The 19,681-nt window shown below is 37.2% G+C and overlaps 3 protein-coding genes across 4 annotated transcripts in view; 2 read left to right on the top strand and 1 right to left on the bottom strand.

Annotated features, from left to right (window-relative positions):
- The window catches only part of LOC101163890 (myomesin-2), a 31,829-nt gene extending 27,823 nt beyond the window's left edge, over positions 1-4,006 (bottom strand). Inside the window, exon 1 of the mRNA XM_004067358.4 lies at positions 3,879-4,006. The gene's annotated coding sequence lies outside the window, so the exon portion shown is untranslated. The remainder of the gene's footprint in view (positions 1-3,878) is intronic.
- Positions 4,007-6,420: 2,414 nt separating this feature from the next.
- LOC101163650 (ribonuclease T2) lies at positions 6,421-13,032 on the top strand. Its single transcript, XM_023953529.1, has 10 exons — positions 6,421-6,545; positions 7,140-7,217; positions 7,373-7,427; positions 9,107-9,156; positions 9,283-9,340; positions 10,445-10,509; positions 10,707-10,820; positions 10,936-10,981; positions 11,710-11,784; positions 11,873-13,032. The coding sequence occupies exons 2-10, from the start codon at positions 7,147-7,149 to the stop codon at positions 12,065-12,067; spliced, it is 729 nt and encodes a 242-aa protein (XP_023809297.1). The 5' UTR covers positions 6,421-6,545; positions 7,140-7,146; the 3' UTR covers positions 12,068-13,032.
- Positions 13,033-13,784: 752 nt separating this feature from the next.
- LOC101163402 (ribosomal protein S6 kinase alpha-2-like) overlaps positions 13,785-19,681 on the top strand; it is a 29,469-nt gene continuing 23,572 nt past the window's right edge. The window contains exons 1-2 of one of the 2 annotated variants that reach the window (XM_023953527.1): positions 13,785-14,463; positions 18,757-18,873. In XM_023953527.1, the coding sequence (XP_023809295.1) occupies positions 14,359-14,463; positions 18,757-18,873 (222 nt within the window). In that variant the 5' untranslated portion in view covers positions 13,785-14,358. The remainder of the gene's footprint in view (positions 14,464-18,756; positions 18,874-19,681) is intronic. The other variant, XM_023953528.1, reaches the window with a different exon arrangement.

Below are 19,681 nucleotides of genomic sequence, written 5' to 3'. Positions count from 1 at the left end.
TCAGTTCAGTTGACATTAAATGATTTAAAGTTTTGTGTAGATCAATCTCTGACTTAACTAGTAATAACCAAATCCCAACTAGCGATTGTACAGTTCTAAACTAAGCTTCAAAGTTAGAGCCCATTCTATGGATTTACTAAAGTGGTGGAACTTTTAGATGAGGACTTCTAAATAAACACGGAGACCCACACATTACACCTTGACTGACAAAGACTGTGAGACTGGACCCCCTCAGCACCAACATGCAAACACAGATGTAAAAAAAGATAAGTTTTAGACTATTTTGAAATAATAATTAATCAAGGGACAATGCTGTTTTTTGTTTTTTTTTACTGAAATTTGTTCTGTGATTCCCAAAACCAATAGAAATGTACTAATATTTTTGAATGTAATGTTTACTATCTTGATTAAATTTCCTGTTGGCCAATCAAGAATTAAAAAAATGCAAAGCTGGAGTGTATATACATTCCTTTTTCTTCCCTTTGCTTTTTTGTTGCCACTCAGCTACAGCTAAGAAAAAATAACCAAAGACATTATGCACTGAACACAAAATAAATAAACAACAAAGAAAAAAACTGAAGCACGGCCAATTCCTTGTGATTAGCAAGCTAAGGACCTGACTGCAAAAAGCTTACAGTGCACAAGCCAGTGACAATTACACTGACAATTACCATGGCAGCTACCCAAAGTTGTGAATCATCAGCAAAGTAGGAAATGGGGCATCCAATCCAACAAAAGACTACTACCAATTAATTGCTCCAAGTGGACGTTTCTTTTGCTCTTATTTTGAAATTGTTAAAACTTTATCCAGGTATGTTGATTGAAAACAATTTCTCATTTACAACAACGACCTGAGTTTACAGCCACATTACAGCAGAATGATGTAATATAAGTTACATACAAATAAAAAAAGGACATATTAACACAACAATATTTACAATAAAAAATCTACAGGAGGCACCAAGTTAATGTTTACAGTATAAAGATAGAAGTAGACCCATAAAACATTTAAAAACATCTGCATTCATCACAAATCACATCTAGTAAAGATGTCTTAAAGGGCGCTAAGGAGACCAAGGTATGCAACTTCAGGATTTTCTGCAACTCATTTCAGTCATAAGGAGCAGAAAAAAAAGAACGAAGAGTAGCGAGGATGGTACAAATCCTGTGTAGAACCATAGTGACAAAATCCCTAGAACACAAACTATGAGTACTGGTAGAGATGTTAAGGAGGAAACAAAGGTTGTGTAAATGAAATTACATCAATGCAACCACCCGCAAGATCATATAAATGCCAGTGATGGATATTAAAGGAAGCAGCAGTGACAAAACGAATACAAGTGTGTTAAAGGACACCCAATTTATGCAGTTACTTTTTACAAAACTAGTCAACAAATCATTTTGTTTAGACTGCAAGTTCAGAAAATCTGATCTCAGCTCTACCTAGACTGACCTCGTAATTTGTCACTGTGCCACATTTAAAATACTTGGAGCTTTACAACATTAGCAGTACATTCAGTGGTAACACTGAAGACAACTTAAGAGGCCAGTCGGTGGCAGACTGCTCAGTTTTCACATTCGGAGATGCTCAGTCCCTGTTGTGGTTAAGCACAGGCTTGAACTCCTTTAGACAGATTATCTCTAAGTGTGACCGCACATACTGTACTGCTTCAAAAGTGAAGCAATTACCATCCTTCTCTTCGATATGCATGGCATGCCTGTGTTGTAGGAGTTCTCAACCCCTGTCTCAACAAACTACACAGCAACTGTGTCAGAAATTATACTGGACTAAATAAATGTAATAAAAATTGTGCTAGAAGTATGACAAATAAGTTTATAACAAATCTCGACTTCAAAAGGCAGCGAAATTGATTATCTGTACAGTAACATGACCTTGGATTCCCACTGCTGAGAAAATACCTCAGACTGGAAGAGGAGAAAGAGGAACCATTGGAGAAGTCCCTGAATGGCATGTACAACTTGTGGGCTGAAAAAGCCCCTGATATACTGACCTACTGCCAGAGTTAGAAAAGGCTAGTCAACCAGAAACCACAGACACACACATGAGAGCAGTGCAAAAATAGTCTGATCACAAGAAAAAAGAGAAAATAGTATAATATCAGGAAAAGAGGAGGTTAAGATGTTTTAAAATAGTTCAGCAAATACCAGTTGGTGACACTAACTAGAGTCTAGAATAGAGTAATGTCTGCAGCTTGTGTAGGTTGGATGTCCTGAAATTAAAAAATGAGATACCTTACAAGATAGAAAAGAATAAAAAGAGCACAGAAATCAACGTTCTACTAGATTGGGGCAAAAAAAAATAGTTACTACAGGTTGACCAGACTGTAGAGTTACTTAGAACATGAAGTAGGCTCAAGTGACAGATACAGCTATTCAGCCAACACCAACGTCAAAGTATCACTACAAAAAAAGTAAATTAGACCAAAGTTAGTAACAGTGCTGAGAGTCTTAAGAGCAGTGTGACCCCCGCCACTGAAAACTTTTCAATCCTTTTATTAGTTGCCTGGAACAAATGTCTTGGATACTGTCCCGTGTGGCATTACGCACACGGGACAGTATAATAGCTGTTACATCATGTCATCATTATCAGAGAACAGAAATAAGTTCAGATGAAATGTGACACTCTTCCTTCTGCTGCACACTTCACCTTCAGATTTAGTGACACATCCTGCAACACATTCCTCTTCCATACTTCTTTCTTCCTTGTTTTACTTAACAGCCAACACCAAAGCCATGTTAGATTCTCTCCCTGCTCCCTAGATCTGTCACCAGAAAAGAAAACATGGAGATGAAACTGCACTATGGACAACCCTACAACCTCTGACAATGAGTTGTCATCATAGTGTACCAATCTTCTTCTATGTCCGTGTAACCAACAAATATTTCCAACTCTGCTTATTATCAAGCCTCAAAACAACAAAATACCTGAATCCACACACACAATAATTAGGAAAAATAAATAAATACCCAAGAAATTTGTATTTTTAATATTTGCAACAGAGAAACCAGTTTTGGCTGCAAGAGAATAACATCATAATCCATCATAATCTTGTAAACAATAAGCATACATTTATAAAGCCATAAAAAAGAAAATATTCCAGAAGATAGGTAACACTTGTGCTTAAAAGAAAGAAAAAAAACATGTCTTTAGTAAAACTGTCATTACAGCTCTGTCATATTTTATTCTGCCAATAATTTAACCAGCACAGCAAATACAGCAGCAGCACAAAATTCAGCCGAATGACACCTGAGCCTCTGTGTCCTTAACTGTAATCCTCCCAAATTTCCTGGCATTTGCAGTCAAACTCATACAATGCAGGTCTGATGCAAAATCTCGCTTTGTCCTAACTGCACTAATACAAAATAAATCATGTAAATTACAGTTCTTTTTATTGCGAAACTTAATTTATTTTGAGTAAATTACTTTTAAAATCAACACATTTACGTTCAATAATTTAGTAGAAAAAACTCATTTAACACATTAACAAGACTGTTTTGTTTTCCAAGTGATTTTTTTCCTGTTCTCTTACTATCTTAACAGATAATTTTTCAAAACGTTTAAGTATGGTATGGATTCTACAAGATCCAGACAAAAAATCTAATTAACGAGAAAACATCCCTCTGTTTATCCCTGACTAAATCCTCTTGAATAACTACATATCCTTTACATTTGAAGTAATATATCATTCATCACTCATAAGAATAATTAGCAACTGCAGAGGATTTTGAGACATCTTTCGGTTGTGCTCTTTTTCCCAGCTCCAACAACCCCACTCACATCTGAACTGAAATTTAATGAAATTTCTCATAACAAACAAGAGATTACTGGAGTAAACAAATATAATTTTATTTCTTACCCCTAAAGATTTCCTTTTCCCCAACCTCAGTTGTCAGTCTGAATCCACAGGGAGTCAGCCTAAACCAAGAATCGTATCGGGCCGACAAAACCACCACCCGTCTCCACCTGCCACTCCTCGACCCCTTATAAGGAAAGAGAGATGCCTATATATAACCAGTATCTTCAAGATATGTGCCTGCTACATACAATAGTCTAGCTTTCTGACTTGGTCGATAGATTTCAGCACAAACGGTGGCAGCCTGTTGATTTATGAATTGACCCTAAAACTCAAAGTTAAGTAGCAACTAATGCCAAAGCAGCAAAAATGTCAGTCTTGAGGCTTTTTAGGAGAAATAACACACTGTTAACCACAAATGTATCATTGAACATAGTGAACCTTGTACAGTAGTTTGATAAATATCTTTGTTTTTAATCCACCAAATCACAGTTAATCATAAGGCTGTAGAATTTTCATGTTGAGCTGAGCTGAACATTGCATGGGCAGAACTTTCTCTCCTTCCATATTCATTAAGATGGATCTTGAAACACTGTCTCATACCTATATTGGGCCAAGGCCTATTTATAAAACTAGCTACAGTTACAGCAAGACTATTTCTGATGCTGAGGAACACATCTTACATTTGAGACAAAATCATGTGACTGTACAACATGGGGTCTCATTTGGCCCTGTGAACAGGAAACAGTGTGTGGAAAGAAGGAGTGATGTAAACATATGGAATTGCAAGACGAAACCACAAAACAGGCCATCAGTCAAGTTGGTTTCATTTTGGAATTCGTGCAATGTATAGAATGTTACAACCCTTTACGGGTTACAAAAAAAAATCTCAAAGTTATATTAATTTCTCTTTAAAGGAAACACAGAAAATTCTTTGAAATTGAAAAATAGCATATATACAGAACAAATATTGTTTGTAATTTAAACCTATAGGTAAGATGTGACAGCAGATTTGGCTTTTTCAAAAAAAAAACTAACATTTGAATTGCATAAACATACTTGCATAATTATTATAAATATATTTTTTTCTAACTCAATTCTGCAACTTTGTTTTTTTTTGGTTTGATTTAATTATTTGATTTTATCTCAAACATGTAATTAGTTAACTTCATTTTGGCAGTTTAAAAAAAAAATTACATTTTATTTTCATGTTTCTATTTTTTTCCCCCTTTGGTTCCAGTTAATACTTGCGTGCATTGTGAATGCTCATGTTTAAAATGTAAATCTCCATTCGGTGCGCATACAGATTCATAAGCATAAAAATATAGTTTATTCAGGAAAATGTAATTCCTAGTGTATTTTCTTTCTTCTTCTAAAACATGTGTGAGTGTATTGTATTTATCTAAGCAGTTTTTATAAGGACCACATGTTTTTTATTGGTAATTTACTAAACAGAATCAATTTTGAAAATGCTTTACTATGGGATTTTTATGCCTTTATTTAATCATGAAATTCCTTTATAACAGGTGGACATTGAGTGGAGATATTAGGGATGAAAAGGAGCAGACAGAAATAAAAACTTAGTGTGTCTTCCCCCTATTCACTATTTAACATTCCTGATCAAATTTTAAAAACTGAACCACAGCCATTATTCTATTTAATTATAACATAAACTATAATTCTATTTCAGAGCTTCCCCTCTTGTCTCAAACCCTGTCAATCATACAGAATAAACTTGAGAGGAAGAACATGTCACCCTGACCTATGACGTCTGAGCTTTAACCCATGACCCCAGAAGTGGCTGCCACCTCTTCGGTTTTGACATAACTCGTCTGGTTGTACAGTAGTAGTGCTGAACTTTAACCTGTGTCACTGTGTAGCTTTGTGAACAAAAACAATGGGTGAAAGTTCTGTAAAGTGAATGTCCTATGAAAAAGATCTAAAATGTATTTTCAATGTTCTATATAAACTAGCATATATGCATAAAAGCTTCACTCACTTTTTTAAATGCACTCTTGTAAAATGACATTTTGTTTTCATCTTGAGTGATTTTAAAAATTTAGTGGATTCATATTTACCTGCAGAAGAATTTTCTGTCAGTTTTCTGTTAAAAGTACATGCTTTTCACAGTTGCATGAATGCTGCCATGTTTTAAAGATGGGATAATGTAAATTCTGACTTCACCCTCATAGTGAGGTGAGTGACAATATTTCTAATTTGCATACTTCCTTACATTTCAACAACGTTGGCAAGCATCACAGAGACAATGGTTGTTATACGGAATATGAGGGAGTTGTGCATAATTAAAGATTCAAGCGTGTGAAAAAGAGTAATAGCGACCTCTGCTGGAATTAACATTCTCTTCAGGCCATGGTCGAAGTCTGTCGTGTCATGGTCGAAGTCTGTCTGTTTTTTATCAGAATATATTTTAAGATGAAACACACACGTCTTATGTAATTGTCAATTTGGTCGAGTTAATTTTAATTCTTAAATCTATAACTTACACTCAAAATGAAAGTTGAAATGCTTCCGGACCTGTTTTTGACTCGAGGTTTACCGGAGCTTGGAACGTGATGACGTTGACGTGAGCGGAGCTCACGATTGGTTAAGGTGACAGTCCTTAACCAGAGTCGTGGTGGGACAATAAATAGTAAACAACCGGCTCTTCCCGGTTCACACTCCTGTTGTTTAACCAGTTCCTGCAAACACTCAATAGCTCATATTTACTCGGTAAGTCGATTTAAATGTTGTCTGTTTGTTTTTTTACACATCGAGGCTAAATATTCTAGCTTTTGTACTGAGACGGCAAGACTGTGTCAAAACACAAGACGTTGTTTAAACTATTTTAACTATAATTTGGACACGCTGTACTTGAAGTGAAGTTCCAGATATGAACAATGAGTGCTGAAATGTAGGGACTTTATGTAATTTGAATGCAACAAAAATCCTGTTCTTAACATTACAAAGATTCGTGTTGTTACTTCGCCCTTTTCCGTCAAGAATCGGTCAGCCTCGTGAGTGCTCGTTTGGTCAGACGTTTCAAGTTCCTCACCTTAAAATAAAAGGATAGAAAGGGGAAAATAATAGCTTAAAAAATCATGCAAAAGACCAGTGAGGTTTAAAGCGATTAAAAGCAAAATGTTAACACATTTTTTAAGTTGAAGAAGATTTTGTTTGTTTGTTTTTCATTTTTAAATGTGTTTACTATAGAAATGAGCATCTCAGCTCACGCAGATCGACTTCCAGAGACCGAAAACATTTTGTCATTATTTCACATATTTTTTTGGGTAAGATGCATCTTTTAACAGAGGAATTGTATTTAAGGTAAATCATGAGGCTCCACGTTCTTTCTCTGCTCGCCCTGTGCGCATGCGTGTCCTGGGCTGCTGTTATTTCTCCTCAGTAAGTATAGAAAATGCAAAGCTGTCAGCCTTTTTACAATGGCAAATTTCTGCTTCTGCTCCAATATATAATAATTGCCTCACTTCACCAAATAACATTGTGTTGATCTGATTTGAAATAAGTCTGGGCTGCTTTGAAACGTGTGTGTATTTCAGCCATATGTGGAGCAAACTGATCCTGACCCACCACTGGCCCAACACCTTCTGCTCTGTGAGTTTCTCAGCTTTATTCATTTACTTTATTTTGCATTTTTCATCTTGCACTAACACATGCGATCTGAGGTTTTTGTTTTGTTTTTTCATTTCATTACAATAGATTGCAGCAATAAACCCCCCTGAATGCAAATAAATAAACTAAAGCAACTCTAACTTTTTGGGAAGCAGAGAAATTAGGTCTCACCCTTTAAAATGAGGAAGTGAGACAGTGTTTTTGCTGTTCCTTCAAACATCCATGGAATTCTTCCTCTTGTGGTTTCCAGCATAAGTTTGTCGCATCAATAACCTTTCTTGAGATTACTTTTTCCAAAATCCCAACTGATGCATAGTTTATCAATAAATAAGGAAGTAAAAGACAAAGCTGTTCACTTTTTTGTTTCCACTGCCAGTAATGAGGTGGATGTAAAACCACCCATTGCCATAACTCGCAAATAAAAGCACTAGCACTAAGCATTTAATGTTGGTGGTTGATGGGGGGGACGGTTCTACTGCTGCTAACATCTTCTGAGGAACAAGCATCCTTGATGTTACACACCATGAACTGACATGTACACAGCCGTCTGCTGTCCTGTTGTTACATTCTGAGATAAACATTAAGTTTGTAAAAGATTGAGAAGCAAATGTGGAAAAAATAACCATCTTCAGTTTTTATTGATCCTCGTATAAATCCAGAGGGCAGTTGATGATAAAATCTTCACTTTTTAAGAGGTAGAGTTAATGTGAGATGTCTGATATCTCAGATGAATTTCTACACAGTCTACTGCTGCCTCGAATTAATTAAACCTCAAGGGCTTTTGCTTTTACTTTAGTGGATTCACAATTGCTAAATTACTAGTAGGGCTAGCCCAAATTCCCTGAAGGTGTTTGATCTATCTTGTTAAGTCCTGTACCTCGAAATGGTTTGCTGTTTAAAAAATTAAAAAAAAAAATACATTTCTCAAGAACAAAATGTTATAGAAATGATAGAAAATCACTTTTCATTTAAATGTTGTCATTTGTTTGGAAACTTGTATTTTTTTTTCTTTTTAAATCACAGTATCAAAATGTAATGGGAGTTGGCCCCTGCAGTGCTACAGAAGAAGTTATGATTGGCCATCAGACTCATAAGCAGGATTAACTCTGTCGTCAAGGCTGTCGAGTTCAGCGATGATCCCCTCGCTGGGAAAAGAAAAATGCTAAACATATATTTCTTTGACAGCATGTGATGTCGGGGTTTTGAGAGTAGCTGTGTGTCAGCAACACTGTTTGAAGATGGTAACATCGGGACTGCGTGCAGGAGAATTATGTCTCCTTTAGTCACAGCATAAGACTCACATCCTCTATTTTATGCTTACCGTGCTGTCCTGTGATTTTGTTCTCAGTTCTGTCTTTAAAAGAAGGCAGGAGTATAGCTTTGCCCTGATTGAAGCAAATTTCCCACAATGGGTTTAATTTATATTTTTTCTTTTATCCACTGCTGTTAAACTGGAAATTATTGAACTGTTTTATTATAATATGTATTTAAGTGCAGAAATGTTAGTTCTTTAAACTGTCCTGGATTGTTCAATTTATGTTTTTTGTCTGCTGTTTATGTAAAAATATTTAAAAGTGTTGTTTTTGTTCCTAGTTTTTTCTTACCACCAGCAGCAATGGCAGTTGTAGAATTAGCAGTGACTTTTTATTTATCATTGCCAGATGGAGCACTGCCATCCAAACATCAGCTACTGGACGCTGCATGGACTCTGGTAAGGAAATGGAAATAGTTTGAATCCTGCTGGATAATCCATGCTGTTTTACACTGAAGGTTGTCTGAAAAATGTTTTTTTCCTTCAATCAGACTGCTTACGTTGGGATTTTTATTGTTTTTTTAGGCCTGATAAGGGCATGGACTGCAATTCCTCATGGCATTTCAACCCTTCTTTGATAGAGGTATAATACAGTTTAATCAAACCAAATAGAAGTAGAAACAATATATTAAAGTCTTTTTATTTCTATGTATCTACAATATGTAGACCGTGTATATCATCTGTGACTGTAGGAGGGTGGACTTAATAAAACCTTTTTCATTCTTTTTTACTTTTTTGTTTAGCTGTTAATGGTAGAAACAAATGGTGACTAGTGCATTTCTGTGTCTTTATTGACTGCTTTTTCTTCCCCACAAGTTGTGTGTGTGTCAAACCTTCCTCCTTCCTTTTTGAAAAAAATAATAATTCAATCCTATTTTCCCAAAAATGTCTAGACTGATGTTAGACGGTAACTCAGGACATGGCATGATGACATTTTCTCTTTCACTATAGAACAATGTCACCCTTGGGAAATACTGGGGTGTTTTTTTGTTTTTTGTTTTGTTTATTTAAAAAACAGCTGATCCCAAATCAATTAATGTTTAAATAATTTTTTGTTTAAGTTTCCTAACAGGTAAATGGATCATTTGTCACTCAGGCTTCCTCACAAAGGAGTTAGGAAAGCTAAATTAAAGTGCAGCAATGCTTTAAAAGTGTTAGAGTAGTTTACTGTAAAGTTTAATGTTTATGCTGCTGGCAAATGAGAAGGGGAGATAGGTATGTTTTAATAAGTATGTTTGTTTTTTACCATCATCCCACATTTTATAGAAATTCTATAGAATTTGAGAAAAAGAGTCAACATTGACATAATAATTAACCAATTGTATTTAGGGGTTTCAAGTAAAGGTATTAAAAGAAAACTACAGAATTACTTGTTTTATTTGTTTTATATTCAGGTCCAAAACATGAAACATTTTGTTAAAAGTTTGATCAACACTAAAAAAATTGCTTCACATTAAAAGTTTTAAGATTTACAAGAAAGAAAGAAAAATGGCAATATTTTGACAGAGTTTTTCATATATTTTTTAAATACAATTCTTGCCTGTTTTTGTGGTTTAGTGATGAATTTACTTACTAGGCATGCTTTTCCCACAGTCTAGTAATTTATTGAGTGCATTTTCCCCTACTTCCTTTCTTCAGAGTTTTGTTTCAGCCTCATCACTGCTTCTAATAAATAAATCTGTTTCAGGATCTGCTTCCTGACATGAACAAGAGTTGGCCTGATTTGCGTAATCGCTCATCTGTCAGCTTCTGGTAAGTTTGGCCCATCAAACTTAGTTAAACTTGGTTTAACTAACATTTTAAATATGTAAAGATACTACACATTTCATACATCAGAAATGTAGTTTGTTTTGAATCTCAACAGTCTGAGATTATGTGTCATGGCCTTGGTCGAACACTTATTTCCTGACCTTTTTTTTATTTATTTCACTTTTGCTTCTTTGTTACAGGAAGTACGAGTGGCACAAACATGGGACTTGTGCTGCCAAGGCAGAGTCTTTGAACAGTCAGCACAAGTATTTCAGCAAAGCACTGGAACTCTATCACAAACTGGACTTAAGCAGGTGCACAACACTCACACACTGCAAAATACCTAAGCCTGTTTGAAGCAACCTGTCCTCTATATGTCATGCTTATCACAACAATGATACATTGAAATCTGTGACTTGGTTGTTGCAGTGTCCTGGTGAAGTTTGGGATTACCCCCTCTGACAAATACTACCCTGTACGTATGATCTTTTAAATCACAAAAAATGATATGACACATCAAAATAAAACTACTACTACCGGTACTAAAAATACTACTTTGATTTCACTGTTTGTTTAACCCAAAGGAGTGTCCAGAAGTAGCTGTCTCCGTTTTTTATGGCAATATAAGGTTTATAAATCTCACATTTGACTTACCAAAGCTCCATTTGTGACTCACCTGGCAGCTTTTTTGGGTGTATTAAGACAAAGAAGAGTTTAGGGTCAACAACATTACAAATGGAAGACAGAGAAGTGTATGTCTACTGACACATCACAGAGTTACATCATGTCTGTTTTGAATCATAACGGCTGCATTATGAACGTTGGTGAAGCCTAAGGAGGACATTGATTGTTTAAGTTTTTTTTTCTTGAGGTAAAAACTGATCTCTCATTGCGTTTGTCATTTGAGTGCACATGATTAGTGAAAGAAAAAAAAGTGAAGATAACTTTACTAAAGTGCACTTTTTTATAAAATACACTCCACATCTTGTGCACACATAGAACACATCTTTAAAAATGAATAAAGCCAAATAGAAGACCATGAAATAGCTTGGGTTTATTTAGCCTTTTTTATTTGAATGGAAGTGAAAGTAGTTTTTTTTCCCTTCTATATTTTGTTTTATTTGAAACTGTATTTGTAAAAATGAAACTGAAAAAAGTAAATGTGATTGCCATCCTGTACTAAAACTCTTGTCTGTTGTGCAGTTTTCACAAGTTGAAGGAGCGATTGAGAATGTCTATGGCTTCAAGCCTAAGATCCAGTGTGTCCATTCATCCAAGGTACAAACACTCACAGCTTTGCATACACTTCGATTTTATGTAGTTTGTTATTTTGATCGTCTGTGGTTTTTATTTTTGTTGATACTAGGGTGGAGATTTCCAGAGTTTGGGTCAGATTGAGATCTGTTTCGACTCGGACTTCACACTGATGGATTGTGAGAAACAATCAGCCAAGGAAACCTTTGCAAAAACAGGCTGGGACCATTTCAGAGGTGCTAAGAAAGCTTCAGGATTCAGTGTGTGTGACCCTGACATCCCGGTGTATTACCCACCACTTCCTTGAATAGTTATTTACTGATATCGTTGCAACAACATTCACATTGTTTTATCAGGCAGAGCAATCTACTAATGTCACTTTGGTTGCAGACATGGTTTTCCTTTTACAGATGCATGGCGCTTACGTCTCTTGCTCTTAGTGGGTCATGAATGCGCTTTGGGCTACTGAACAGTCCATCTTCGTTCTCACTGTTGGTGAATCGCGCCACAATTTATTTTAGGCTTATCAGAGTTTGCTGTTTTTTTTTTTTTGGTATGCCCCAGAGTTCAAATGAACTTTCACATGTGCCCAATCATAGAAATCTTTATATACAGGTAACCTGGTACGAACCAAACATCTGCCATATTTAGTCTAAGGCTTTTGAAAGAACTAGATGGATTTTATGATTGTTTCTTTCTAGTTTTTATGTTTTTGCGCTGCATGTCACATATGTTTCTTTTTCCTTATGTCTTTTTTACGACAAAAATATCTTCAGAATCCTAAATTTGAATTCAGTGTTTTCTATATTTTGAAGCCTGTTTGCACAGAAATGTAGATAAAGTGCACTTTTTGGGCAACAATTTCTGTTGTCTATAGAGGTTGTAATGATTTCCCTCAAAACCTTTTATTATAGTTTTTTGTTTTATGAATTATAAACATCTTGATCATTTTTGATGTCATGTCATTCTCTGAATTTCCACGTCTGTGTGTCTCTATGAAACTTTAATTTTAAGGAGATACAGGATGAGTTTGGAAATGTAAAAGAGCAAAAATATGTCACTCAAATTCATACAATTATCTTTTCTAATTAGACTTTTGTCTTTGCATTATGAATGACACTTTCTATTTTTTTTAACTAACGGCTAAAGACAAATAGTTGTTGTGAAAGAAAGGAATGAACAGCTTTTGTGAAAAATTATTAAAGTTCTTAACTGTGTTTTTATGTTGTGGTGATTAAAATGTATCTTTGTGAATAAAATGCTGAAGGGGCATTCATATTCTCTTAATTTACCATAAATGCATCACTCTAAATCATTTTAGGTGCCAATTGTCTCCAAAATATGTTACTTAATGCCTTTTCCTGTCAATTTTCCTTATTTTAATAACACATGTTTATCCAAAGATGTCTATCTCATAGTCTGCCGGCCTGTGTAAATATGAATGTGGTGATCCCCTTACAGAGCTCTAATCCTGCCAGGACAAAGACACCAGACTATAATCCCGACTTTCCGCCCACAACTCAGCACAACAGATTGAACACATCTGATTACATTTTTATTTGTGCCACAATGTGCCCAAACAACGGACATTCAGTACAAATGTGTTCCACATCCTGTCAAACTGGTGACAGTCATGAAATCAACACGTTTTTTTTCCAGAGCACTGGAGCAAAAAAAAATGTTGACCTTGCTGAAAGATTTTAGAGAAAATGTAAGCCTGGGTCAGTCATGGACACATAATCTGGCCTCCTTTACCCCCACCTTTCATTAATTTGGTCTCTACCTCTCCACCCAGCTCTTATCTGTATATGGTTATGTAACACTGCAGCTCTGCAAAGCTGCTGATGTGACAGATCCAAATACCTCCACGCGCGTGCCTGCATATGCTCGTTCATATCAATCAGATTAATCTAAGTGATTGCTGTCCCCCCTGACCGTCATCATCACTGATCTTGGTTTCTTCCCTCGACGCTCTTGACCGCCTGCTGCAACACAGTTGATCTGCATGCAAAATGCTTAAATGATGTACCGTGAAGCGGGTAGGGCAGATGAGAATGTACAGCAGAGGCGGTTGCTGGTTCACATGTGTGTGTGACCTCACCAGCTGTTGCTGCATGCTGTTGGGAGGCACGGGGAGGGCGGGGTGGAGAGCTCGCCGGCGGCGCACGAACAAATGTGACGGGTGGCAATCCGTTGTTCTGCAGGGAAAGACAGCAGCAGGGGATGGAGATGACCACGCACAGGCCACGCCGCGAGGCGGCAGCGCGCGCACACCTCTCCTGATTCAGCGGAACAGATCTCGCCGTCAGCTTTCTTTACGCAGAGCCCTCTGCTGCGACACCCCGCCGTGAGGCTGCGTGGCTCTGGCTCTGCAGCCCTGATCCAGCTCACTGCCGCTGAGACAGCAGGAGGGAGGGAAGGGCACAGGTGGAGAGACGGGCGGCGCAGGAGGACGATGATGGGTGAATCTTGAACGCAAGGGAAGGAGGATGAAGCAGCGGGGAAACTAAGGACGCGACAAACGCAAGGCTCCTAGGACATCCCCTGTCAAGGGAATGCTCGTTATTATGGGATAGGTCCAAACGACTCGTCGTTGTTATGGATACCAGCACGCGAAAATTCACAGTGCGGAGATGGCTTTCTATTTATTTGAAGAGCAAAGCGGCCCGCAGCAAGAACAGCGCCGGCTTCTGTCAGCTGGAGGTGGGTCGTTCATGTCTCTGCTCCAAAACTTGTGTTGCGCACACGCGCCTGGTATTTTCTGAGAGAGGTGAATGCTTCCAAGCTGCATCCCGCTGCACCACAGCACATACACACACACTCCTCAAGTGTGCATGTAAAGAGTGCGTCACGGAAAGAGTTGTGTTTACATTGTTGGATGAGGATGCATGCTGCACTGTCTGCCTGCAGAACAGGCATGTGGTGACTGGGTTAAGGCAGAGTGAGACGGGTTCTATGGAAATGCATTCAGACAGACACTCCAACAGCCAAACAAGGCAGGCAGGTTGCTGGATAAATGGATCCAGACAGATTGATACAGCTGACAGCCTCAGCTGTGGACTTCTAATAATAGCCCAAACAAACCAGCAGAGAAGACAAATATTTGACCGTGAGACTGCATTATTAGATCCACCTGCATAGATTTTTTTTTTCAGGTAAACCTCATGAGACTTCTCAAAGAAACCTGTTACACACAACTTGCCATAATGAACAGGGAGTCATGTTTGAGTTAGAAAAGTCTACAATGCACTCTCTGTTTTGATTGTGAGTGCTGATTAATCTAACTGACCCATCACCTATGACCTGCCTGCTTTTCTAAATGCCAAGGACTTACCATGGTTTGCCAGGTTTGCTCCCCGTTGCTCTGCAGTGTGCAGTGTGTGGCATGGCAGCTCCATGAAGGGAACTGCCCTGCTCATTCCTTCACTGTGAGGGAGAGTTCAGCGTTAAATGAGTGTCCCGGGAGCTGCACAAAAGCCTTAACTCACTGCTCAGAAAGAAAACAACATAGCCAATCAAGCAAGCCAAAAAAAAAGGACTTGTGCTTTTAGTTAAGGAAAATCCTGTGTTATTTATCGCTGTATTATGTATAGACCTGTTTAGTTTTGATGGATTTCTCTCATAAACAGTTTGCATCTTAGGTTACACACTGAAGAGTCGAAATAGGGACTTGACTTATTTGTTTTATTGTATTTATTCTATAGCTATATAGTTCAAATGGAAACATTTTATACCTGAAATTATCTTAGCAATATTTCAGCTGAATATGAACAAAGTATTAAACTTACTGCACAGATGGAAAAACTAAGGGTAAGCTGTCAGGCATTCAGTGAGGTGCTACACTTTAGTGACTGATCATCATCTAGTATTATGACCTCTGTAAATCCAGGGTTTTGGTCAAATGTTAAGCTCACATACATATCCAAAAATAGGCCTTAAAAGTGGGATGTGGTCAGAGGGGCATCTTACCTCCACTCTACTTCTTCTTCCTCTTTCGGCTTCACCCATCAGGGGTCGCCACAGCGAACAAGTCGCATGGTAAACTTGGCAATGTTTTACGCCGGATGCCCTTCCTGACGCAACCTTCTCAAACCGGGCTTGGAACCGGCACGGAGGTGGATCTTACCTCCACTCTACAAATGAAAAAAAGTGCATTTCATTCCCCAATTAAATTAGTGCACAGAATTGCAGCACATAAAAGAGACACTCCAATGATGGTGTTTTTAACATTTTTTCATGATAGGAGACACGCGTAACCCTTGTGCTATCCTAGGCCCTTTACCATTGGGAGTTGGGTCATCTAGACCCACTAGACAGTGCTCTGAACCTTTTTTCTTCAATGATTTGTGATCTTCACTGGTGTCCATGGATTACATGAAATCTTTCCACCTTTATCCACCTTTGTCATGGTAGGAATAACACGTCAATGTAAGGGTGGGGTCATCTAAGATAGCACAAGGGTTAAGCCAATATTTATTTAGTCAAATCGTGAATCTAGGGTAGACAAAAAGGGCAATGGAAAAAGCCTTTAGCAGTGATGTAGGTGCTAAAGATGATGGGAAATGAAGACAGGATTACTCAGTCCCAGCCACAACTCAGAGATGAATTTCTAATAAACTACTGTCACTGCAGAAAACATGTCCTAGAAAACGACACTTTTTTTGATTTGGGCTAGAAACGGCATAATCAAAGACCATTGGGAAGGCTTTTACAACAGATCAAAAGATGATTGCAATGGGACTTTAAAGTTATGACAATATTTTTTTAGGGTTCAGCTAATTATTCTCTATCACCACATTTGACTTTTTCTAGCGAAAAACCTGAAAGGAAGAGTTAGCAATTCTTGATTCACAACAAAATCACACACTGTACTGCCATAAACAAAAGCAAAAAAATAGCAAACAGTAAAATAACCTTTAAGTTTGTGCAATACTAATATATTACCCAATGATTATTTTTTATTAGTCCTTGAAAATAAATTCTCTGATCTTTGGGTTTCAAGTGTTTGTCAACTTAGAGTTAATCCTTTTACAGCGAGAACGATTATTTAATTAATTAAATTGATTAAGCAATACACTGGTAGTAAAAAACCTACAGAAACTTTAAGAATGTTACATTTAGGACTAGAGTAGTTAAACCAAAGGGAAAACTTTTACCCATGCTGTACAGTGTGTCAACAAAATATATATACTTATATGTCCAAAGGTTCTTTAAAAAAAAACAAGAGATTTGAATCCCTTCATGCTTGAATTTATCCAGTTATAGGAATGAAATATTCCACTAAATTAAGTGGATCCTGAATGTTACATTTCATTTTACTGGCGTGAAGGGGTTATTGCAATAATATTTTGTACCCACAGAACCATGGCATCTTGCAGTCACTAAGTTAATTGTTTTTTTCCCATCTATAAGGCATTGAAAAAGTAGTCCAGTATTACAATTCATTTTTATGTCAAATGTTAGTATTCTAATCTTTTAAGTCATGTTTTTCAAACTTATTTTCAGTTTCCCAGTATGATTAGTTTGTGTTTCCTCACGGTATATAAAAATTAAACATGTAAAAAAAAAAGTCTACAGCCCAGAGTCAAGTTTTCAGTTCACATTTACATGTTTATGGTATAGGGACTCAGGTCCCAGTTGAACCCTTGTGCTATCTTAGATGACCCCACCCTTACATTGACGTGTTCTCCCTACCATGACAAAGGTGGATAAAGGTGGAAAGATTTCATGTAATCCATGGACACCAGTGAAGATCACAAATCATTGAAGAAAAAAGGTTCAGCGCACTGTCTAGTGGGTCTAGATGATCCACCTCCCAATGGTAAAGTGCCTAGGATAGCACAATTGTTATGGCAACACAGCAGCAAAGGGATTAAACATGAATACAGTGGGATTAAAATAAAAAAATTAGACTGTGATGAGCATGTGAAGCACAACAAAATATGCTTGTGTTTAAGTAGAGAGGTGGTCTAAAAAAGCAGTCTGTTGAAGATTCTGCACCTATTGTATGATGACTAAAGTATTGCACTTAAGAAGAGTCAATTGTCCTATACCATGCAAAATCAATTCTTTTAGCGTTTAAGTGTATTACAATGTTTATTACCCACAAAAAGACACCCCAAAGCAGTATTTTTGATCTGTTCACGCATTTCTGAGCACCAGCCCCTCCCAATCCACGAAAACGAGGGGATTCTCTTGAGCTGACGTAGACCAGTGAGAACAGTCCCCTCCAGGAAGAGTCTGCTCAGCCAGCACCACCCCCAAGCTAACACAAACACACACTTTCTCCACGTTTGGCAAAAACTCTTTCCTTTTATATGCACAGTATACACATCCATCTTTGCAAAAGTTTGCATGCTGAGAAACTGCTGAGGCTGACTTTAAGTTGACGTCATAAAATGAGCCTCACCCACACGTAGAGAAAGCCGGTGTCTCAGAGATGGAGTCGTTTTACTTCAGAGTTGGAAAAGATTTCAGGAAAATAATTAATATTTAATAAAAATGCGTTCTTTTGTGTGCCAAAGGTGATATATTAACGCATACATGGGTTTTGTTTTCTAAAAAAGGCTTAAGAATAGCATGGCATGATGTTTTTTCCTTCGAGCCTCCTGCCTGAGTTAAGATGTTGGAAAAGACTGTTTGCAGGAAGGGTGACGTTTTTCACCTCTTTTCCTTGTGATAAAACATCTAAATGTCTTCGACAAATTTGTTGCAAACAGATAGCATTTAGTAAACTCAGCCAAAATGTTCTATGTGCATTGGCAGAGAATTATGTATATTTTAACTGTAGATCTTTTCTTGGAAAGGTCATCTAATGTTTTCCTTGCAAAAGTAGTCTGTTTGGTTCAGGGAAAGGATTTTTTAAACATGGGATCATGTTAATTGTTCTAATTAGATCTCCAACTTTTAAGTTACTTAAGTTACTGGAGTTTGACTGTTTTGTTTTCTGTCATTATCTTTACAGTTGTTGATAAAAATGTGTGCTTTTATTTTTAGGATGAGAGTTTACTCAAGGAGATTGACATCAGCCACCATGTGAAGGAAGGTTGTGAAAAAGCAGATCCTTCTCAGTTCCAGCTTCTGAAGGTGCTGGGACAAGGCTCTTATGGAAAGGTAGCAAAACTTACCAAAACTCTGAATTTTTGCCACTAATAGAGAAAATATTTCTGACAACAATTGGTTCATCATAAGGAGACAGGGTCCTCTTGAAATTGAGATAAACATGGATGCAAACTTTTCATTCTCACTTTGCCTTTAAATTTTCTGCTACTATGTATGAGCTTTCCAACATACAGTGAAGTGAGCTATGAAAATTTGTTGCTAGAAAGTATGTTTTTTTTCCTCCAGCCTTTTTAAGCATTTCGTTTATAAGTATGTATGCCTTCAATGGTTTAGACTTTTTTTTTCATCAAGTATGTTAGGTGTTTTTTACTAACCAATTGGCCTAAGAAACTACAATCTCCTGTCACAATGTTAAAATTTGCCTAAACTGAAACCAGGGGTCTGTAACCTTTGACACTAAAAGAGCCATTTGGACCGGTTTCTTACTGACCAAAACCCAAAAAGGGACCACAAAGTGGATATTTAAAAAATCTTTTTTTGATTTGAAGTTTTTTTTTGTGTTTGCTGTTGCCAGTGATCTACCGTTACTAATGTAGATTAGCTACCACGCCTAAACAAGCCACATAACTCACTAATCTTATTTAAATAGTAGAGGTGCTTTGTCTTGTTACCGTAGATTACAGGTCAGCACGGGCTGGAGACGGAGCCTTTGCAGGTTAGACCTGGAACTGGTTTATAGAGCTGGAAGCAAAAAAGAGCAAGTCACGACATGACCCGGATGGCATGTTTATGCAACTTGGCATATTGGCTCCATTTAAGTCATAGCTGTCTCTTCACGATGACAGTGTTCATGTTATTG

The sequence above is a fragment of the Oryzias latipes genome, chromosome 3 (genome assembly GCF_002234675.1).
Source record: "Oryzias latipes chromosome 3, ASM223467v1".
In the NCBI taxonomy this organism is placed as follows: domain Eukaryota; kingdom Metazoa; phylum Chordata; class Actinopteri; order Beloniformes; family Adrianichthyidae; genus Oryzias; species Oryzias latipes.
The sequence above is the reverse complement of the archived record's forward strand: the minus strand, read 5'-3'. Positions and strand labels throughout refer to the sequence as shown.